Source organism: Pseudonaja textilis, chromosome 2 (assembly GCF_049901715.1).
Source record: "Pseudonaja textilis isolate UNSWEBS1 chromosome 2, rPseTex1.2, whole genome shotgun sequence".
NCBI classification, from domain to species: domain Eukaryota; kingdom Metazoa; phylum Chordata; class Lepidosauria; order Squamata; family Elapidae; genus Pseudonaja; species Pseudonaja textilis.
The window spans coordinates 145,260,304-145,276,833 of record NC_141991.1 but is presented as its reverse complement, the minus strand read 5'-3'; the positions used below and the strand labels follow the sequence as shown (position 1 = coordinate 145,276,833).

At 43.4% G+C, this 16,530-nt stretch overlaps 2 protein-coding genes across 2 annotated transcripts in view; one reads left to right on the top strand and one right to left on the bottom strand.

Annotated features, from left to right (window-relative positions):
* The window catches only part of GNL3L (G protein nucleolar 3 like), a 42,507-nt gene that overhangs the window by 25,195 nt on the left and 782 nt on the right, over nucleotides 1-16,530 (bottom strand). The gene's annotated exons all lie outside the window — the stretch shown is intronic.
* FGD1 (FYVE, RhoGEF and PH domain containing 1) overlaps nucleotides 5,490-16,530 on the top strand; it is a 59,681-nt gene continuing 48,640 nt past the window's right edge. The window contains exon 1 of the mRNA XM_026711439.2: nucleotides 5,490-6,236. Coding sequence (XP_026567224.1) covers nucleotides 6,107-6,236 — 130 coding nt within the window. The 5' untranslated portion in view covers nucleotides 5,490-6,106. The remainder of the gene's footprint in view (nucleotides 6,237-16,530) is intronic.

The window sequence follows — 16,530 nt, the reverse complement described above, 5'->3', positions numbered from 1 at the left end:
AAAAGACACAGGATCAAAACAGATTTTAAAAGTGTTTAGAGAGAACAGGAAATACTCTGGATTCCTTTCCCTGGCTGGAAGTCAATTCAGCAGCTCAGATCTATAGAAGAGCTCTTCAGAGAAAAGTATAGCTCCGTGGTGGCAAACCTATGACATGCATGCCACAGGTGACAGGCAGAGTCCTCTTTGTGGGCACGTGAGCCATCAGCTCAGCTCTGCCGTATGTGCGCACGCCTCCTACCGGCCAGCTGGTCTTCAGGTCTCTGCCACACATGCACGGGGGTGCATGCAGAAGACACACATGCATGTGCAGGGCGGGGCGCATGTGGGGAGGCGCATGCATGCAGTGTTGTGCATGCACAGGGATTAGTGTGCATGTGCAGGGACAGGCTGCATACACAAGGATGTGTGCATTGCATTTTGGGGATTCACGCACGCACACATTCGCACGCACCCACATGCGCTTTCAGCACTCGGTGCTGAAAAGGTTAGCCATCACTGGTATAGCTCTATTAAATATTGTTTCTGAAGATCCACCTGGGCCACTGTAGGCCAGCAAACCACAGTACATCTTCTGTCCCCTTTTCTGAGAGATCACATGACTTAAAATTGGAGAGGGAGATGCTGGAATTGGGTCTCTTGGAAGGGAGACAAATGGATTTGGGAAAAGAGGAATCTGGAAAAGCCACAGGAACAGCGAGACTATTGGTCAGAGCTACATTTGCTGGCTTGAGAATCCCTGGACATAGATGTCTCCTTGTTATGTGAGCGGGCAGCAGCATCTAAGTATCAAACGGCAGACAAATTTAAATGACTGGTATCATGTCCAGAATTAGAAACAGGAAAAGACATGGGTTTTTACAGCAAAGTATATTTTTGATTTGAGCTTCCACAAACCTCCATTACAGTTATCCGCAATGCCACATCGCTGCGAATTGTGGAAGAGCTTTTGTATGCAGCACCATCTTGGCTCCCATAGCAAATCATTATGTTTACCTTATGACTTCCAGATCTGGATTGCAAAACTCAGGAGGACCACTAGATGACAAGCAAAGGCTTGGTTCCCTGTAACTTAAAGTCAGTGGGGAAGCCAGATTCATTTAACAACCGTGCCACTAACTTAACTGTAGTGATTCATTTAACAATGGTGACAAGCAAGATTGTGAAATGGGGCAAAATTCATGTAATAAATGTCTCATTTAGAAATAGAAAATTTGGGGCTTAATTGTGGCCGTAAGTTGAGGACTACCTGTATGTTATATGAATCTCACAAGTGGCCAGTACAGTCAACTTGCTTTGCAGAAACTAGAGTTTGAACCAGATGCTGTGGCTTATAAAACATACATGGCTACAAGTCAGTTTCTATCTCTGATCAATCAACAGGATAGACATAAGTTAGTGTGTGCTTGTTGATTCTTTACAGTACAGTGTATCATAGAAGCACTCAGAGATTGGATTCACACTAAGCGCAAAGCCATGTTTAACTATGGTTTGTTCAAAGCTAGAATTAATCAGTTTTATACCACAAAATATGCCATAAACTATATTTTAAACATTATTGTATTTAGGGTCTCATGTGGACAGCAATCAAAGTAGGTAAATTATAATATAATCTAGCACAATGTGTGAACCTAGATATTAAATCTAGATCTGTGTGCAAAATGGGGTTCCTGAACTGTAAAGCTACTAAATAGTGGTACTACAAAGAGATACACAAAATTCTAGTTCACAGCTTGCATCTAACAGCTGGGTTACATTTGCAACCTAGACCTGTAGTCCTAACATAAAAGTGCATTTATACAAAACACTTAAGTAATTAAGTATGTTAATGGGTTTACAACCCAGCTTTTATAACCTGGGTTTGTTTTGAGTAAGTAAATCACATCTAGCCAAAGTTCCAAGAACAGCCATTTTAGATTTATACAATACTGTAAGCCACAAACTTTAGTTGTGGGGATATAATGGGATATAACATAGTAAATAGCATGAATATGCAACTAGAAAACAAATGGAAAAATTCAGTTTTACTCAAAATCTTTGATTTCAGGGATCTAAAGGACATGGGGGGGGGGGGAGAAATAATGCAGCCCTTGGCCAGAATTACTTAGCATGTAGTGAGAACCCAACTGATTAAGGTTTATTTAGTTAACTATGGATAGACAAGGCATGCCTTGGCATGTTGTACAGTCCACCTCAGTAAATTACAAGCTGCACTAGTTTGTCAGCCTTTCAGAAAAATTCTTAAACCAGTATTTGCCAGGGACAATTCTATTCTAAAACAGAGCCTTGGGGTACTCCACTGCATACTTCCCTCCATGTAGAAGCAGTTTCATTGAGGACTACACATTGAATGCAGTTGGTCAGCCAGTTACAAATCCATCTGGTGGTGATGCTGTCTAACCCACATTTTTCTACTTTATCTAGTAGTAGGTTATGGTTTACTTCCGTGATGGTGAACCTATGGCACACGTGCCACAGGTGGCACGCAGAGCCATTTGTGTGGGCATGTGAGCCCCAGCCAAACTTACCTGCACTGCGCATTCACGTGCCTTCCAACTGATTTTTGGCCCGTTTGAGGCCTTTTTCAGCCTCCCAGAGGCTCAAGGGAAGCCTCTGCAGCCTCGCGGAGGCCAAAAAATGGGCCTTCTGGAAATACCAGAAGTGACGAAACCGGAAGTGACAAAACGGGCCCTCCAAAGTCTGCAGAGGTTTCCCTCGAGCCTCTGGGAGGCCGAAAAAGGCCTTAAATGGTCTGAAAATCAGCTGGGAGGCACACGCATGTGCAGTGCAGGTAAGGGGGTGTGTGTTGCATGCTCATGTGCAGGGGGGGTGGCATTGCATTGTGGGTGCCAGCAAACACGCACTTTCGGCACACCACAACAAAAAGGTTCACTATCACTGGTCTACTTTATCAAATGCCTTACTGAAGTTCAAGTAAATTATATCAACAGCATTCCTCTGGTCAACTAATTTTGTCACTTTGTCAAAGAATGTAATAAGGTTAGTCTGGCATGATCTGTTTCTAACAAACCCATGTTGGCTTTTGGTTATTATTTTGTTTGCTTCTAGGTGTTCGCTGACTGGTTGCTTGATTATCTTTTCCAGAATCTTCCCTGTTATTGTGGTCAGGCTGATAGGTCTGTAGTTTCCTGGATCTATTTTTTTCCCCTTTTTTGAAGATGGGAACTACATCAGCTCTTTTCCAGTCCTCTGGCAGTTCCCCAGTGCTCCAGGATCTTTGAAAGATATAGTTCAGTGGTTCTAAGATCTCGTTTGCCAGTTCCTTCAGAAACTTGGGGTGTAATCCATCCGGTCCTGGTGATTTGAACTCATCTAGGGTAGACAGGTTCGGGCTATTTGCTGATATTCTGCCTTAAGATATTTGCCCTTCTTTTCACTTTTTTATACTTGTCGTTTTTGTCTTTCAAATATATGTAAGAATATAAGAATAGTATTGCAGGATCAAACCAAGGCCCATCCTAGTCCACCAGTTTGTTTCCCATATGCTTCTGGGGCACTCACAAATGATGTGGAAGACACTTGGTTCCCCTACAGTTGATATTGGAAGCAAACTTCTGAGACCCATACTCTTCATCCTAGCAACCCTCGATTGACCTCTTCTCTCGGATGTTATCCAAACTCTTTAAACCCAACCAAGGTAGTGGCTAGTACGATCACATCTTGTGGCCACAGTTAATTACCTAAAAATGATAGCAGGATGGATCAGAGGGAGTAAGGGAGCAAATGGTTCAGTGTGCAGAACTCAACAGAACTTCGAAACTCGGTAGAAGAGATGTGATGAACCCCAGAGACTGGGTTTGTGCAAGATGCAAGAGTAGAACGTGGTTGTTGAGTATGTGGTTCAATGTGTCCTGAGTCATGGTGGCAGAGTATTTAGAATGCAGTACTCCAGGCTACTTCTGCTGACTGCCGGCTGCCAAAAGTTTGGTAGTTCGAATCTTACCAGGCTCAAGGTTGACTCAGGCTTCCATCTTTCCGAGGTGGGTAAAATGAGGACTCAGATTGTTGGAGGCAATTGGCTGACTCTGTAAACCGTTTAGAGAGGGCTGTAAAAGCACTGTGAAGCAGTATATAAGTCTAAGTGCTATTATCATCATAACCAGAGCTATTTTGGGATAACTAAATCCTGAAAAGGAAACCATTTTCAAGGCTGATTTCTGATGGTGAGAAAAATGTTCTACCCAGCAGCAAAAGAAATCAAGAACAACTGCTTTAATTTCATGAATGATGTCTAGATGGGGGGAAAGCTGCTTTTCCTCATTATAATGTAGCTCCTGGCTTGGCAAAAAAACATGTTCTATGCCTCTACATTGTTTAGACTAATCACAGCTGTAGTGGTTTGCAAGCATATTTTCTGAGGGTTTTTTTTTTCTCTCCATCCTGTGTAGAGCAGTCTTGCAAAGAAAATGGTGTGTGTAAAGGCATTTTGTTCCTTTTTTTTTTGCTAGGGTTTTAAGTAAGTATTGACTTTTATTTTTATTCCTCCTCAGCTTGGGGAAAGTAATTTGAAACATACACAGCCAAATATGATTTCAAGGTCATAAAATACTTATCAAGCTCTGCTACCATTGTTATTACTCTACTGTTTATTATTAGGAGCTGGTCTGAGGAAAAACAAGTCAAAACTGACAACAGGAGTCAAAAACATTTGAGAATTGTGAAATTTCGTAGAAAGACTTGAGAAAGAAAAATTCCAAGAGATTCCAGTCCTGATGTAGACAGAAGTAAAAGTACTTAGTAAATAAGCCAAGATAGATGTTTACTGTTTGTTTAAACCTAACTTGAAAGAGGAACAAAAACCATGCATATTATGAAAATTTCATGACTGCTTCAAGATTGAGAAATAAACATTTCCTAGATGACTGGAAAGTTCAGAAAGTAGAGAAGGATACATTCCTGAATTCCAACTATGGGGTTACGAATAAATGAACAGACCCATATGGATATTTGTGCGTGTAATGATTCAAACGCTGGATGAGAAGTGAGGAGACCAGGTCTTCCCCCCACCTCCTTGGGCAAAGAAACTGGCTGGATAACTTTGGGCCAGTAAGTGGGAAGTTGAAAACCATAAACCTGCTAACCCACATTGGACCAGCATTATGGTCCATAACCTTCAAGGAAGAGACCTTCATCCTGCAATAGGTTGTCTGGCGATAATAGTAATCTGCAGACACAGCACAACATTAAAAATGTGCACTTCTTTTAAATGCTATCAGAGATCAAAGTTTGCCTTTTGCCTATGCAAGGCTTTAAAAAAAGGCGGTACAATACAGAGAAAGAAAGGGGAAAAAACCCAACAACCCCAAAGTAAGCCGAGTTCAAAACGAACTGATTCCCCCCCACCCCACAACAACAGCTGTTAGCCCAACCCTCCATAGTGCTAGGAAATAAATTGCCAACACCTCCTCTTTTTCAGACTTTTGTCAATATCCTTGCGGATGGGGAAGGGGGGGGGAACCAATACTCTCCTCCTCGGGGAAGCGGTAAAAGCCAAGAGGTATTCATGGCTGTGTGTGGCTAACGAAATCCCATTTTTATCCAGTTATAAGAAAGAAAAGCCAAGACCCGAAGAGCTGGGATTGGGATTGAAATCTGCTTGCAAGCACTCGGCTCTCGACGCCTGGCGCTGCAGTACGAAAAAGCCAACCCACTCAGCAAGGAGTCGGTGTGGAAGAGAGAGCGGGAGGAGGAGGAGGAGGAGGAAGCGAGGGGAGTGGGAGAGCGGAGGATTTAGCAGACGCTCCAACGTGGATAAGCTTCAAGCTTTCTGATACATTCCTGCCTGGCCAGGGCGACACTTCCTGCAAGAGCTGTGCCGACTTGTTGCAAAGATCTCTGTCTTAGAAAGCAACGAAATCAATCCACTGGGTTCCTCGTCTCCTTCCCGCGCCTCCCCCCACCCACCCCGATCGCTTCCCCTTCCCGGCTCCAGCGACGTCCCAGTAGGTCGAATCCAGACCCTTTCGGAAGGAGGTCGGGGCAATTTGATGGAGACTTCAAGCAGCCTGGCGTTTGGGGGGCGATCGCGGGGGGATTTTGGAGGGGACTGAAGAAGGGAGGGAGGGGTGGTGGTGGCAGGGCAGACATGCAGAGAGCCAGCGTGATGGGGATGCCCAGTCCGGACCCCAGTGGATCATATTCCCAGCAATTCAAAGCCATGAGGTTCTCCTATCACATCGAAGGGGGAGCGACTACTTCGCCCCAAATCCGAGCTGGTAAGCGCCAGAGAACTGGGAAGGGTGTTTCTTGGGGGCGAGGGCTTCTGTGCTTTGGGTAACGAATAAAAGCAGCAGTTGCTCCTTGACGCCGAGGGAAGACGGGTACAGTCGTACTGTAAAATAAATGCTTGGTTTCGATAGTCATCTTTAGCAAAGGGAGCTAATGCCTAATGGTTAAAGGCGGGAGCGCCTATATCCCAGAAGGATCTCGGGTTTTCTTCTGCAGTTGGGGGAGCGGGCGGGATCCTACGTTAGAGCAATGAATTGAAAAAGACATTGTTTTATTTGGAAAAGAGAAATACGTGGAATCTGGCGAAGATATTTGGGCGCCTGTAACGCAAAAGCTAACGATAAAAGCGCGGTGGAATTTCATTTTCGTAATTTGTAGCCGCTTCGAGTTAAAGTCGACTAAAAGAAAAGTGATGCGGGGAGGGGAGTTTTCTTTCCTTATGCTGGGGAGGGGGTAAAAGCAATGCTGTGCTTAAAATAATCCCACTGTTGTGGGTGATAGGGTTAAAAAACTAGACATTCCGTTTTAGGCTCCTGCCCCAAAGTGCTTGCAATAGGAGTGTGGCTCCTGTGTCCGATTTTCCACCTCCTTTTAGGATAGTTAGCTTGGCCTTTCATTAGGAAAGTTTCCCCCCTCCCCTGTTTTTTTTCTTTTTTTTTTTACAATCCTGCCATTTTGCTTTTCAAATCCCTAAAACTGCAGGCAGCTTTCGGAACAAAGAGACACGGCAGTTAAATTGAAATGGAGGAGGTTCAGAAAAGAGATGTTTGCGGGAATATTCGCTTCAGCACTCTTTAATCCCAGGATTTTTTAACACTGCTGCTGAGGAAAACAGAACTGCTTTCATTTCAAATGCAATTCATTTATCTCCTCTCTTCCACCCTTTCACAGACAATTGGCTATCACTTCCATAGCCAGGCAATTGAACTTGGTGCTATTGAATGATCTTGGAGACAACTTGTTGCCAAAGTTTCTCTATCTGGAATATTTATATTGGGATTATGTAAATTGCATCAGTGGAACGCCTTGCCACTTTGTTCTCTGGCTGTGTTCACATAATATGCTGAACTGTAAAAAGCCAGTCAGAGTCTAGTGAAATATTGTGACAAGACAACTGTATGGCTAATTTGTGATTTAGCCATATGAATGCAGAAAACTTGGTTAAATGGATTGGCATCTATGCAAACAGATGCAGAAAAATTCAGAGCTTTTAACCAGGTTAAAAGCTTACAGAAGGAATTAATCATATGTCATGTATTGTACAGTATTTAGCTTAATGGGATTTTTATACTGTATCTTCTGAGTCAGATGCCAGCCTACTGCCAGTCAAAGTGCAAACGTGCAGGTTGGTGTCTCTTTTCTCCCCACACCTTCGTTGATGTGAAGAATCTCACAGGAGATATTGACACATTTGAAGTCACCCTTGCAAGTCTGATATTCTTAGCAGTGTTGTGCGGCCTGTGAAAAGCTGTGAAACACACAGGCATATCTCAGGTACAGAAAATGTGACTTGAGAATAAGGTATCTTGTCTCTCCTTCTCTCTCTCTCCCCTCCTTCATAATAATTGGAAGCCTTGCTTTAAAGCATTCTTGATTATGATACCAGGCCCCAGGCCTTAACAGAGACAGGGCTTCCTCCTGGCTAGAACTGAATGGAGGCCTACAGAGTTGGCTTCAGAGCATAACTCTGAAATGGGAGATGAAATGGGATACACAGTGGAGCCTTTCTGGCCCTGGTTTTCCCTGAAATGGGGCAAACCTTTCCCATCTCCGCCCCTTTCCTTTGTTGATTCAGACCAGAGTAAGCTTTGTCTCTTTCTCTGTTTTTTCCCTTCCCCTGTGCCTCAACCAACACCTGGCAAGACTGCAAAGGCATGGGGTGGGTCCTGCCACTGTGGAGAGAAACCATACAAACCCAACAAGCTTTTCATCTATAAAGCCAACACAGCTTGGATTAAGGCCCTGTTTTGCTCCTTCCAATGTTAAAAAATACACAATCTCCAGTACTGCAACAACAGCAGCTAGTATATTCTCCCTATTCCCTCTTTTTTTTAATCCTTCCAGACCATGATTTAGCCACTAGGCTCCTCTTTCGTTTTTGGGCTGAGGAAAAACAACAACCCAGGAATCTTAGCTTTCTGAACTCTGAGCTTTGAAATTGTAAACCTTTCTCCTTCAGCAACCAGTGGGCTGAAGACATAAAGCTGCCATAAATAAGATTGTGGTGACGGTTGCCCTCAGTGATCCAGGCCCAAATTGCCTGGGTGGCGGTGCAGTGTCATAAGTTCTACATAGTTGCAAACAGAAGGATCCTTATAGCTGGGGGAGAATAGGGGTCTGCTGGTGTGCTTCTGTCCCTCTTACCTTTCAGGCTATTGGCTCTAGGTATATTCTCTACTGTTTTAGGAATGCTAAATGATGATGATTAAAGAGGTCTTAAGCAGGTCTGTTCACTTCAACTGGAACCCAGCTTAAAGATTCTGCCTATAAGTGCATTGGCTCTTTTTTGCAGTCCAGGTTTTCAGCCACAAAGGAAGCCTTGATTTGTTGCTTCTACAAAGGGGGTGGCTGACTGGCATGGCTTGGATGCAAAATGTCTTGCTTAACAGGAAGTGTGTTGGAAATCTCGTGTTCCTTAGGAGCTAGTCCAGATTGTCCCAACTTGGCACCCTCCAGATATGTTTGCTCTCCCAGGCCCCGTGACTGCATTGGTTGGAGTGTGAAGTGCTGCAGTACATGTAGAGCAGTTTGGGAGGTGATCAATTCTGCAAAAAAACCAGGAATGTTGTGAGAGACACATGACATTTGCTGTATGGAATTGGCAAATGAAGTTGTAAGGAGACCATTTACAATGGGGAAGGGCCAGCTATATAAGTCATGATTGTTTATATGCTTTTTTTACATTCCTGCAGGAGCAACTGGCCTGCTGTTTGATTAGGTGCTAACCATCTTTGTTCCCTGACTTGACTTTTTCCCCCATTCCAGTATCAGTAGCTGCATTTCTGATCTCCTCCCTTATCCTTACAAAGCTTTGAGGAACTGCTTGGTTGACATAAAAACAAAGCCACATCCTGGCTCCAGGCAAAGCCGCAGGGGGACTATCTGGGGGCCAGAGCCTGGCTTAGGATGAGGCCAAAAGGCCCAGGCCTTCTAGTTCTTGCTGGGGAGATGCATGTGGTCTGAAGAACTTGACACTGGTTGGCTCAGAGAAAGGGAGATGCCCAAGGAGCTTTGTAAGGAGAAAGGGGAGAAAAAATGCTTACCTTCTTGCTCACCTCTAATATTTTCTCTGATCTTCAAGCGGATTAAAACAAATCAATGGGAAAACAAAATCAGCTCCGGGCCCTTAAACAAATCTCATGTTTATTTAAAAATGCATAGTTTGAGAACACCCCAGAGTTTTAAATCAAACTTAAATATGTGTCTTTCAGCAGTTCAGCTGATGTTTCATGTAAGTGAACTGAGGTGTATCAAGAAATGTGGGATTAAATTTTAATTGAATAATGTTGAGGCTCAAATGTTGTAGTTACCTGTGAAGAGTATAAGTAAAAGAGGGCTTGCTTCTGAAGAGAGAGAAGTAGGTTTGTGATGCAGTGCTCTTGTTTTTAATCTTGGTTGAGTTGACTTAATTTGTTGTGTGAACCTTGCCAGTACCAGTTTATTCAGGGAACCATTTTTAAACGAGAAATGGCTTGTATTTTTAGGAATTGAATCATATTTATTCTTGTATGGTATTATAATTATTTGCCTTACTAAACAATCAGTACCGTTTACTCCCTGACATTAACTAAGATTAATTTCTCAATTGTAAACCCGTATTAAATTTTGCAGTCACATTAGGGGAAGTAGTGATCTAATAGTTCCTAGGTTTTATTGAAGGGTTGAGAATCTAATTAGTGCTTTAATCAAGCATTATGACCTATTGTTTAGGGTGAACCAAAAAGCCTGCATTCCAGATCTGGGAGTAGTACCACTAATGTAGTTTGTTTGATCTTTGCTTCATGTGCGGTGAGAAACTAGCTACTTCTGGAATGATGAACAAAATGCTATTAGAAAAATCATGGTTTGGTGTGATATGTAAATCCAGTCCGTAAGGCTGTTTTGGAGATGCCTAGAGGGGTTTGGGGTACCATTGAGTAAGCAGGCAGGCCTCACCTATGGACCACATTTTATTTCTAGAGTTTTCTTGAAATTAATGGGAGCTTCTATCATTTTCCGTGGGGAAGGTGCAAGAGAATTCCTGTTGAACTTTGCTTTGATTGATTGGTGAAATGTGTGTTTTTCTACCTTAAGAGGCCAAAGCACTTGAGCTCGTCCAGATGGGTGCCGAGGGGCATTAAGGAACCCTTGAGTAGAAAATTGAGGGTACCTCTGGGAACTGCTGCTGTCTTTCCATGCCTACAGTCTGATCTGGCTGGCCCCACCATTTTTTCCATGCATCTGGGTGAGAAGTGCTATTTTTAGAAAGAGGCCGGGCTGAGGAACTCTGGGGCTGTAGTTCACTGTGTCAACGGCAGCTGCCAGGTTCAGCGTGGGGAAGGGGAAAATTCGGTCTGAGACTTGAGAAAAGTTTCCTAGGCTGAAAGGGGAAGATTGTTGAGGAACAGTACACCTTGTTTGTTAACAACATAGTCCCAAAGATTGCTGGGTCGGCAAATAAAATGTTCCAATCCTGATGCCCAGGATTGTGTCACTGTGACATCCCACTGGCATTGCAACTATGCTGAGACCGTTATCCCACTTCATAATGTGGTTGCAAGAATTTGGGAGTAATTTTGCCTGAGCTTTCCCCTTTCAAATTGTATGATGTCAGAAGATTAGGAATTGGCAGAAGAAATACTATTTCAAGAGATGCCTATTTAAATTGTGCAACTGACAAATAACGTTCAGAAGCAGCTACTGTCTCAGATGGTTGCATGGAAAGTCCTTATCAATGGTTGCTGTCCTCTCTTGGAAGACCCTTGATCAATTCCTGGACAAGACGTCTATGTTTAATAAGAATAAGCTAACAACAAACTATACAAAAATACAATACTGTACAATCTTTAGTTCTATATCCTGTAAAGGCATGGGTTGTATGAGGACGTGGGGGGAAAAGGAAGATAATGATGGGAAATAATAACTATTGTTTCCATATAATTGTTTCCAGGATTAATTATTTTCATTATTTATTTATTTATTTATTTATTTATTTATTTTCAGCTTGAAAATAATTCAGATATTTTAAGGGAAAGACTAGACGAATGGAAGAAATGCAAGATGTAGAGCTGGAGATAAGAAGTCAGGGTTTTGGCAAAGGTAGAACTCCCATACAGAATAGAGAAAGTTGTTTAGGAAAGGATAGTATTCCAATCATACATGACAGAATTGGCATAGCATCCTCGGTTCATGTAAGTGTTGCTAGCTTATAGCAATCTGAGCCACCAAATGTGCATACCTGTAACCAGCCTCAGGAATTATTGACAGACTTCATCCATCATGCTAAACCCTATGTGGTTTGTTTGCTTTTGACCTAACAGGCTGTGCTAACATAGTCAACTGTGGTTCAGTTGACATGGTTAAGCAAACCTTTGTTTAGTGTGATTGGTTTCTCTGACCACCTATTATCCCAATCTGACCTTCACCTTCCCAATTAATTGCTCGTGTAGATCAGCCGACTTGGTGTGCCTGTGTGACTTGGGGACAGAAAAAGATAGTTCGATGCTACCCATTCTGTCACTCAAATTGTGCAATTTATTAGTTTATACCTGGGCTTAATACATGTAGAGGGTAACAACAGATCCTGTCCTTGGGATGAATAAATGAAGTCTTTTGTATGTACCTCATCACTAGGATCAGGTGGTACCAGAATTAAAGTAGGTTAGGGTGTGGCTCCTCTTCTTGCTGCCTGTTCCACCCACATTTCATTTTAGTGCCCCACTGTTATTAAGGAGGTCATGGCAGAGCATAGCTAGTGTTCCACCAATGGGGCAGGACTTCTATCAAATACTACAGCCATTCAGCCACTGGAATTTCAACATAATCTTGTGCTTTACACATACATGTTCTTGACATTAATCTTTTGATACCGTTCTCTCCCCATTGTTTTCTCCCTTCTGTTGTTTTACCCTGCCTCGCTGCCCCACAGATCTTATATTGCTCTGGTTAGAGATCCGGAAACTCTACTAAAGCACCTTCGGGGGATGTTGATCATTGCAGCACTAAGGTAGCATTTCATAGTGTAATCAAGAATGGTGGCTAATGAAATGAGAGTCATTTAGGATATGTTATAACTGGGACAGGAGATGGGGGAATGGTGACTTTAAAAGATGAAAAAGCAGAGCCAATCAAATTGGCCAGTTGAGATGTCTGCTTTCTAGTGAGCTAGGAAACCAGAATTCCCGCTGTTTCTAATAATTGCTTATATTATTTAATCCCTGTTTAATTAAACCATTTTTTTCTTGCCTTCTTACTATTCCCTGAACCGCAAAGGGTTAATTCCTCCTCCAAAACACACACACACACACACACACACACACACACACACACACAGAGAGAGATACAAGCAGGGTGAGGGCAGGATACATTCTGCTGCACCACCCACATTTGGCCTCTTTCCCCCTCCTTCCAACTTTTTTTCCTTTTGCAGAACCCTTAATGCATTCCATATGGGCCCATCCTGTGTGTGTGTGTGTGTGTGTGTGTGTGTGTACACACACACAGAAGCTTCCGATAGGCCTGGGGCTATGGCTGTTGGTGGGATGGTCAGGCAAAGAATCCTGCGTGGCCTCAACCAGCACCCACTCCAGCCTCCTTAAGCTGCTTTCACAGCATTTCTTGCTTCTTTGCATTGTAACCCTGGCCAGGAAGGGGGAAAGGAGGGGGCACACTGCAATGCAAGCTGATAATATGGATTGTGACTGTTGCTTGCCCCCATTAAGTAGTGCTTTATCAAGGGCACATTGCAAGATTATACGTTCAAGATTTTATTTAGTAATTCATCCATGAGTGGAGCCCCTGGGTCAGCAGGGATTTCGGATACTCTCTTTGAATGGGAAGAGAAGGCCGAGGAGCCCTCTTCATAGCCATGCAGAGTTAACTGATTTCCATGCTGATACTGGTGGCCTATCTGGCTCTTAAACTGAATGGGCTGCATGGCTTTCTTCTTTCCAAGATCTAAGAGTTCCCATGTGTTTCCTGGCTAGTAGAATTTAGAAAGCCAGATTGCCATCTTGTCTCTTGTTCCTGTTTGGAATCTCTGCTCTATAATTTTTGGAAACAGGCCTTTAATTTTCTGCAAGCTGGACATGGTTTGGGAGAAAATGAGAAAGGGAGGCTTTTAGGGTAGAGTTAGGAGGTAGCTTGCAACCAGTTCAGATTTTTAAGTAAAAGGAGAGATTGCCAAGGCCTGATGCCCAGTTCTGAATTGTCTCTCTCTTGAATTGAGCTCTCTTGAAGAGTGAGAAAAGCCCCCAAACTTATTCTCTTAAATCAGCTCAATCTTTGGATCCAGATTTGCACCACCTCCATTTTAGCAGAATGATGCCTTACAACAATGATGCCTGTGGTTTGTGAACTCTTATTGCCTAAATACATCAGAGTGATCCATTTGCAAAAATGTTTTCCATCCTCATTGTGCCGGCTCTATGTATGTGTCTGTTTTGGCTATATTGTAAACACACTTCTTAAGACCATTAAACCATCTGCTTACTGAAAGGTTCAATAGAAATTCTCCAATTGCATATTAATGGATGGTGTTAATATTCTACTCCCTATTTGTGGTAGTGTAGTTGAAGCACGAAGGGTTGATTATGTTCCCCATTAACAGAGCGGGGAAGAAGACGGCAACAGATCCTTGGCAGTGAGCTTTCCTCCCATCCTGAAGACAGAAGGAAAGCAGGAAACCACTGCCTGACAGTGGCCCTCTTGTTATGTCTTGAAGATGAGGCCAGCAATATCGCTGTCCTCACACAGGGTTGGGGACCAGCTTCTGCTGCTGCTATGAGGGAATGAGAAGTCAGAAAGATGATTCTTCCTCTTCTCAGCTGCCTGCCCCCTCACCCTCATGCCCCAAGCATGGATCTCTTGCCACCACACCAATCTCTACTTCATATTGCTGCTCTCCTCCTGACATAGGGCCAGCAGTGGCATTCTCAAGCAAGTATGGAGGTAAGAGTAGGTTACAGAGGTAGCTGCTGTTAGGAATACCGATCTCTTGGGGAAGATTCCATCAAGTTGATGTCCCTATCAGAATCCAGAAACAAGACAATGTTGGCAACTAGACTTTGCTCCAGCAGCCAAAAAAGGTTCAGGGCCCTCCAGCTGAATGCCCTGCAGGTCACAAACCTCCCTGAGGCTCCTTGTACATCTAGAAAGTTCCCACACATAGCAGGAATTGTTTTGCTTTTTTAAGAGGAAAATGTCTTGCCAAATCACCTTGATTTGGTTTCCTCCAGCCTCAGTGTCAGGGTAGTCCTGAGACAGAGCTCCAATGTGAGAATATGTCCTTGGTGCTCATAAGGCAGGCATGAGTTTGAGTGGATGACCTGCCAGAGAAGGCTACGAAGGATGGCTATATTTCAATGACTACAAAGATCAGAGTAATTTGAGCAGTGGGTCTTCCCATTATATATGTATCGGACTACAAAGATCGGAGTAATTCAACCAGTGGGTTTGACAGCTGTGTATAGGTGTGACAGCTGTGCGTTGAGGAAGAACTGCAGAAGACAGACACCATCTGGATTTGGAGAGCAACCAACTAATAAGTCTTGGACCAAATAAAAGTGGACTATTTCCTTGAGGCAATGATCACCAAGCAGAAACTTGGGTGTTTGATTTATTTGTCATGGACTAGAAAAGGCTCCTATGCTTGTCAAGACTGAGCAGGAGTAGGAGAAGGGGAAGTCAACGGGCATGATGGATGGGTGAGATTAAGAAGAGAACTGTACTATGCTTCTAGGTGCTATGGAAGCAAGGAGCTATGGAGTGACTGGGGACAGGTCAGGATTGCGAGCATTTATCCATACAATTACCAAGGGCAAGTCCATGGTCCTTAATTATCTGTGAACATGGTGATTTTGAAAAAAGGCAGAATAATCCAGGAGAAGAATTTTACAAGGAATTTCTCTCAAGTCAAAAAAAAAAAAGTTGGTGATGTTAAGGGGTTTGGGGAAAGAAGTGCTGAAGCTATTTTTCATAATCCAGCATTTGACATGATTGCATGTGGTCAGAAGTGCTTCCAGCCCTGGGGAGCTAAGTGCCAATCCTGTGGAATTAAATCTCATTTTCCCCTTTCCCTTTCCCCTTTCCCTTAACTATTTTAATTAAATGTATCCAAATGGAGTGGAAGCCTCGGTAGAATTAATAGGGTTTACTAAACGTATTTGGATATAGTCCCCATCTATTGGTGGAACAAAGTAAATGAATCCCAACAATGTCAGGAGGAGACCAGGAAGGAGGAGGCAAGGGCTGATAAACGAGGTGTCTGTTGTTCAAATACGTCTGTCAATGTGGGTCAGGTGTGTGTTCCATTGCTGTTGTGTGGAGGAATTCATTGCTAGAACAACAAAACCTTGCTTTCCCTTGGCTCTGCTGGCAAAGCCGTGAGGTTCATTTTCTCTTCTACCTGGAGCGTCAGATGTTTCCTGGAGCGTCAGATGCGGCCGGGTGTTTCCCACTTCCCTCCCCTCCGCCTATCTTAATAGTGAACAGCTTTAGGTAGGTGATTCCTGCACAGATTTGACACAGATATCACCAGACAATTGGGGCCTTGATTGTCAGGAGAGTGCCTGCTTTTGAGAGGTCTTGCAACCTTATCAGTCCTTGGCAGGCTAGAAGGGATGATCTGATCCCGCCTTTCTTGTCCTGCCCCCGCTAGCAAAAACCATGTAGTCAGAGCCTCAGTGGACAATGGACTCTGTTCTTCTCCCTCTTCTTTTCTACTGACGAGGGAAACCTGTTAAAATTATTATGGAAATGTTTATTTTTCCCAACTTGGTTGGTATGTGTGTGGGTTGCATATGTGGATTTCAGAGACCTTCTAGCCTCCGGTTTAGTTAATGTAAAATGGAATTCAGCTGTGTGCTAAGCATTTTTTTCTCTCCTTCTCTCTCATCTGGAAAATTGGGGGTGGGAATCTTGCTGATCAATAGTGGGGCTATGTAGTCTTCTCTTGAAACACCCCCCCCTCCCCAATTCTTGATCCAGCTCCTCCTGTCACCTTATTCCTGTTGGTGTCTAATCCCTGCTTTGAGACTCATTAATCTGCTTGAGTCAGCGTGGCTTGTGTAATGGGGGTGGGTA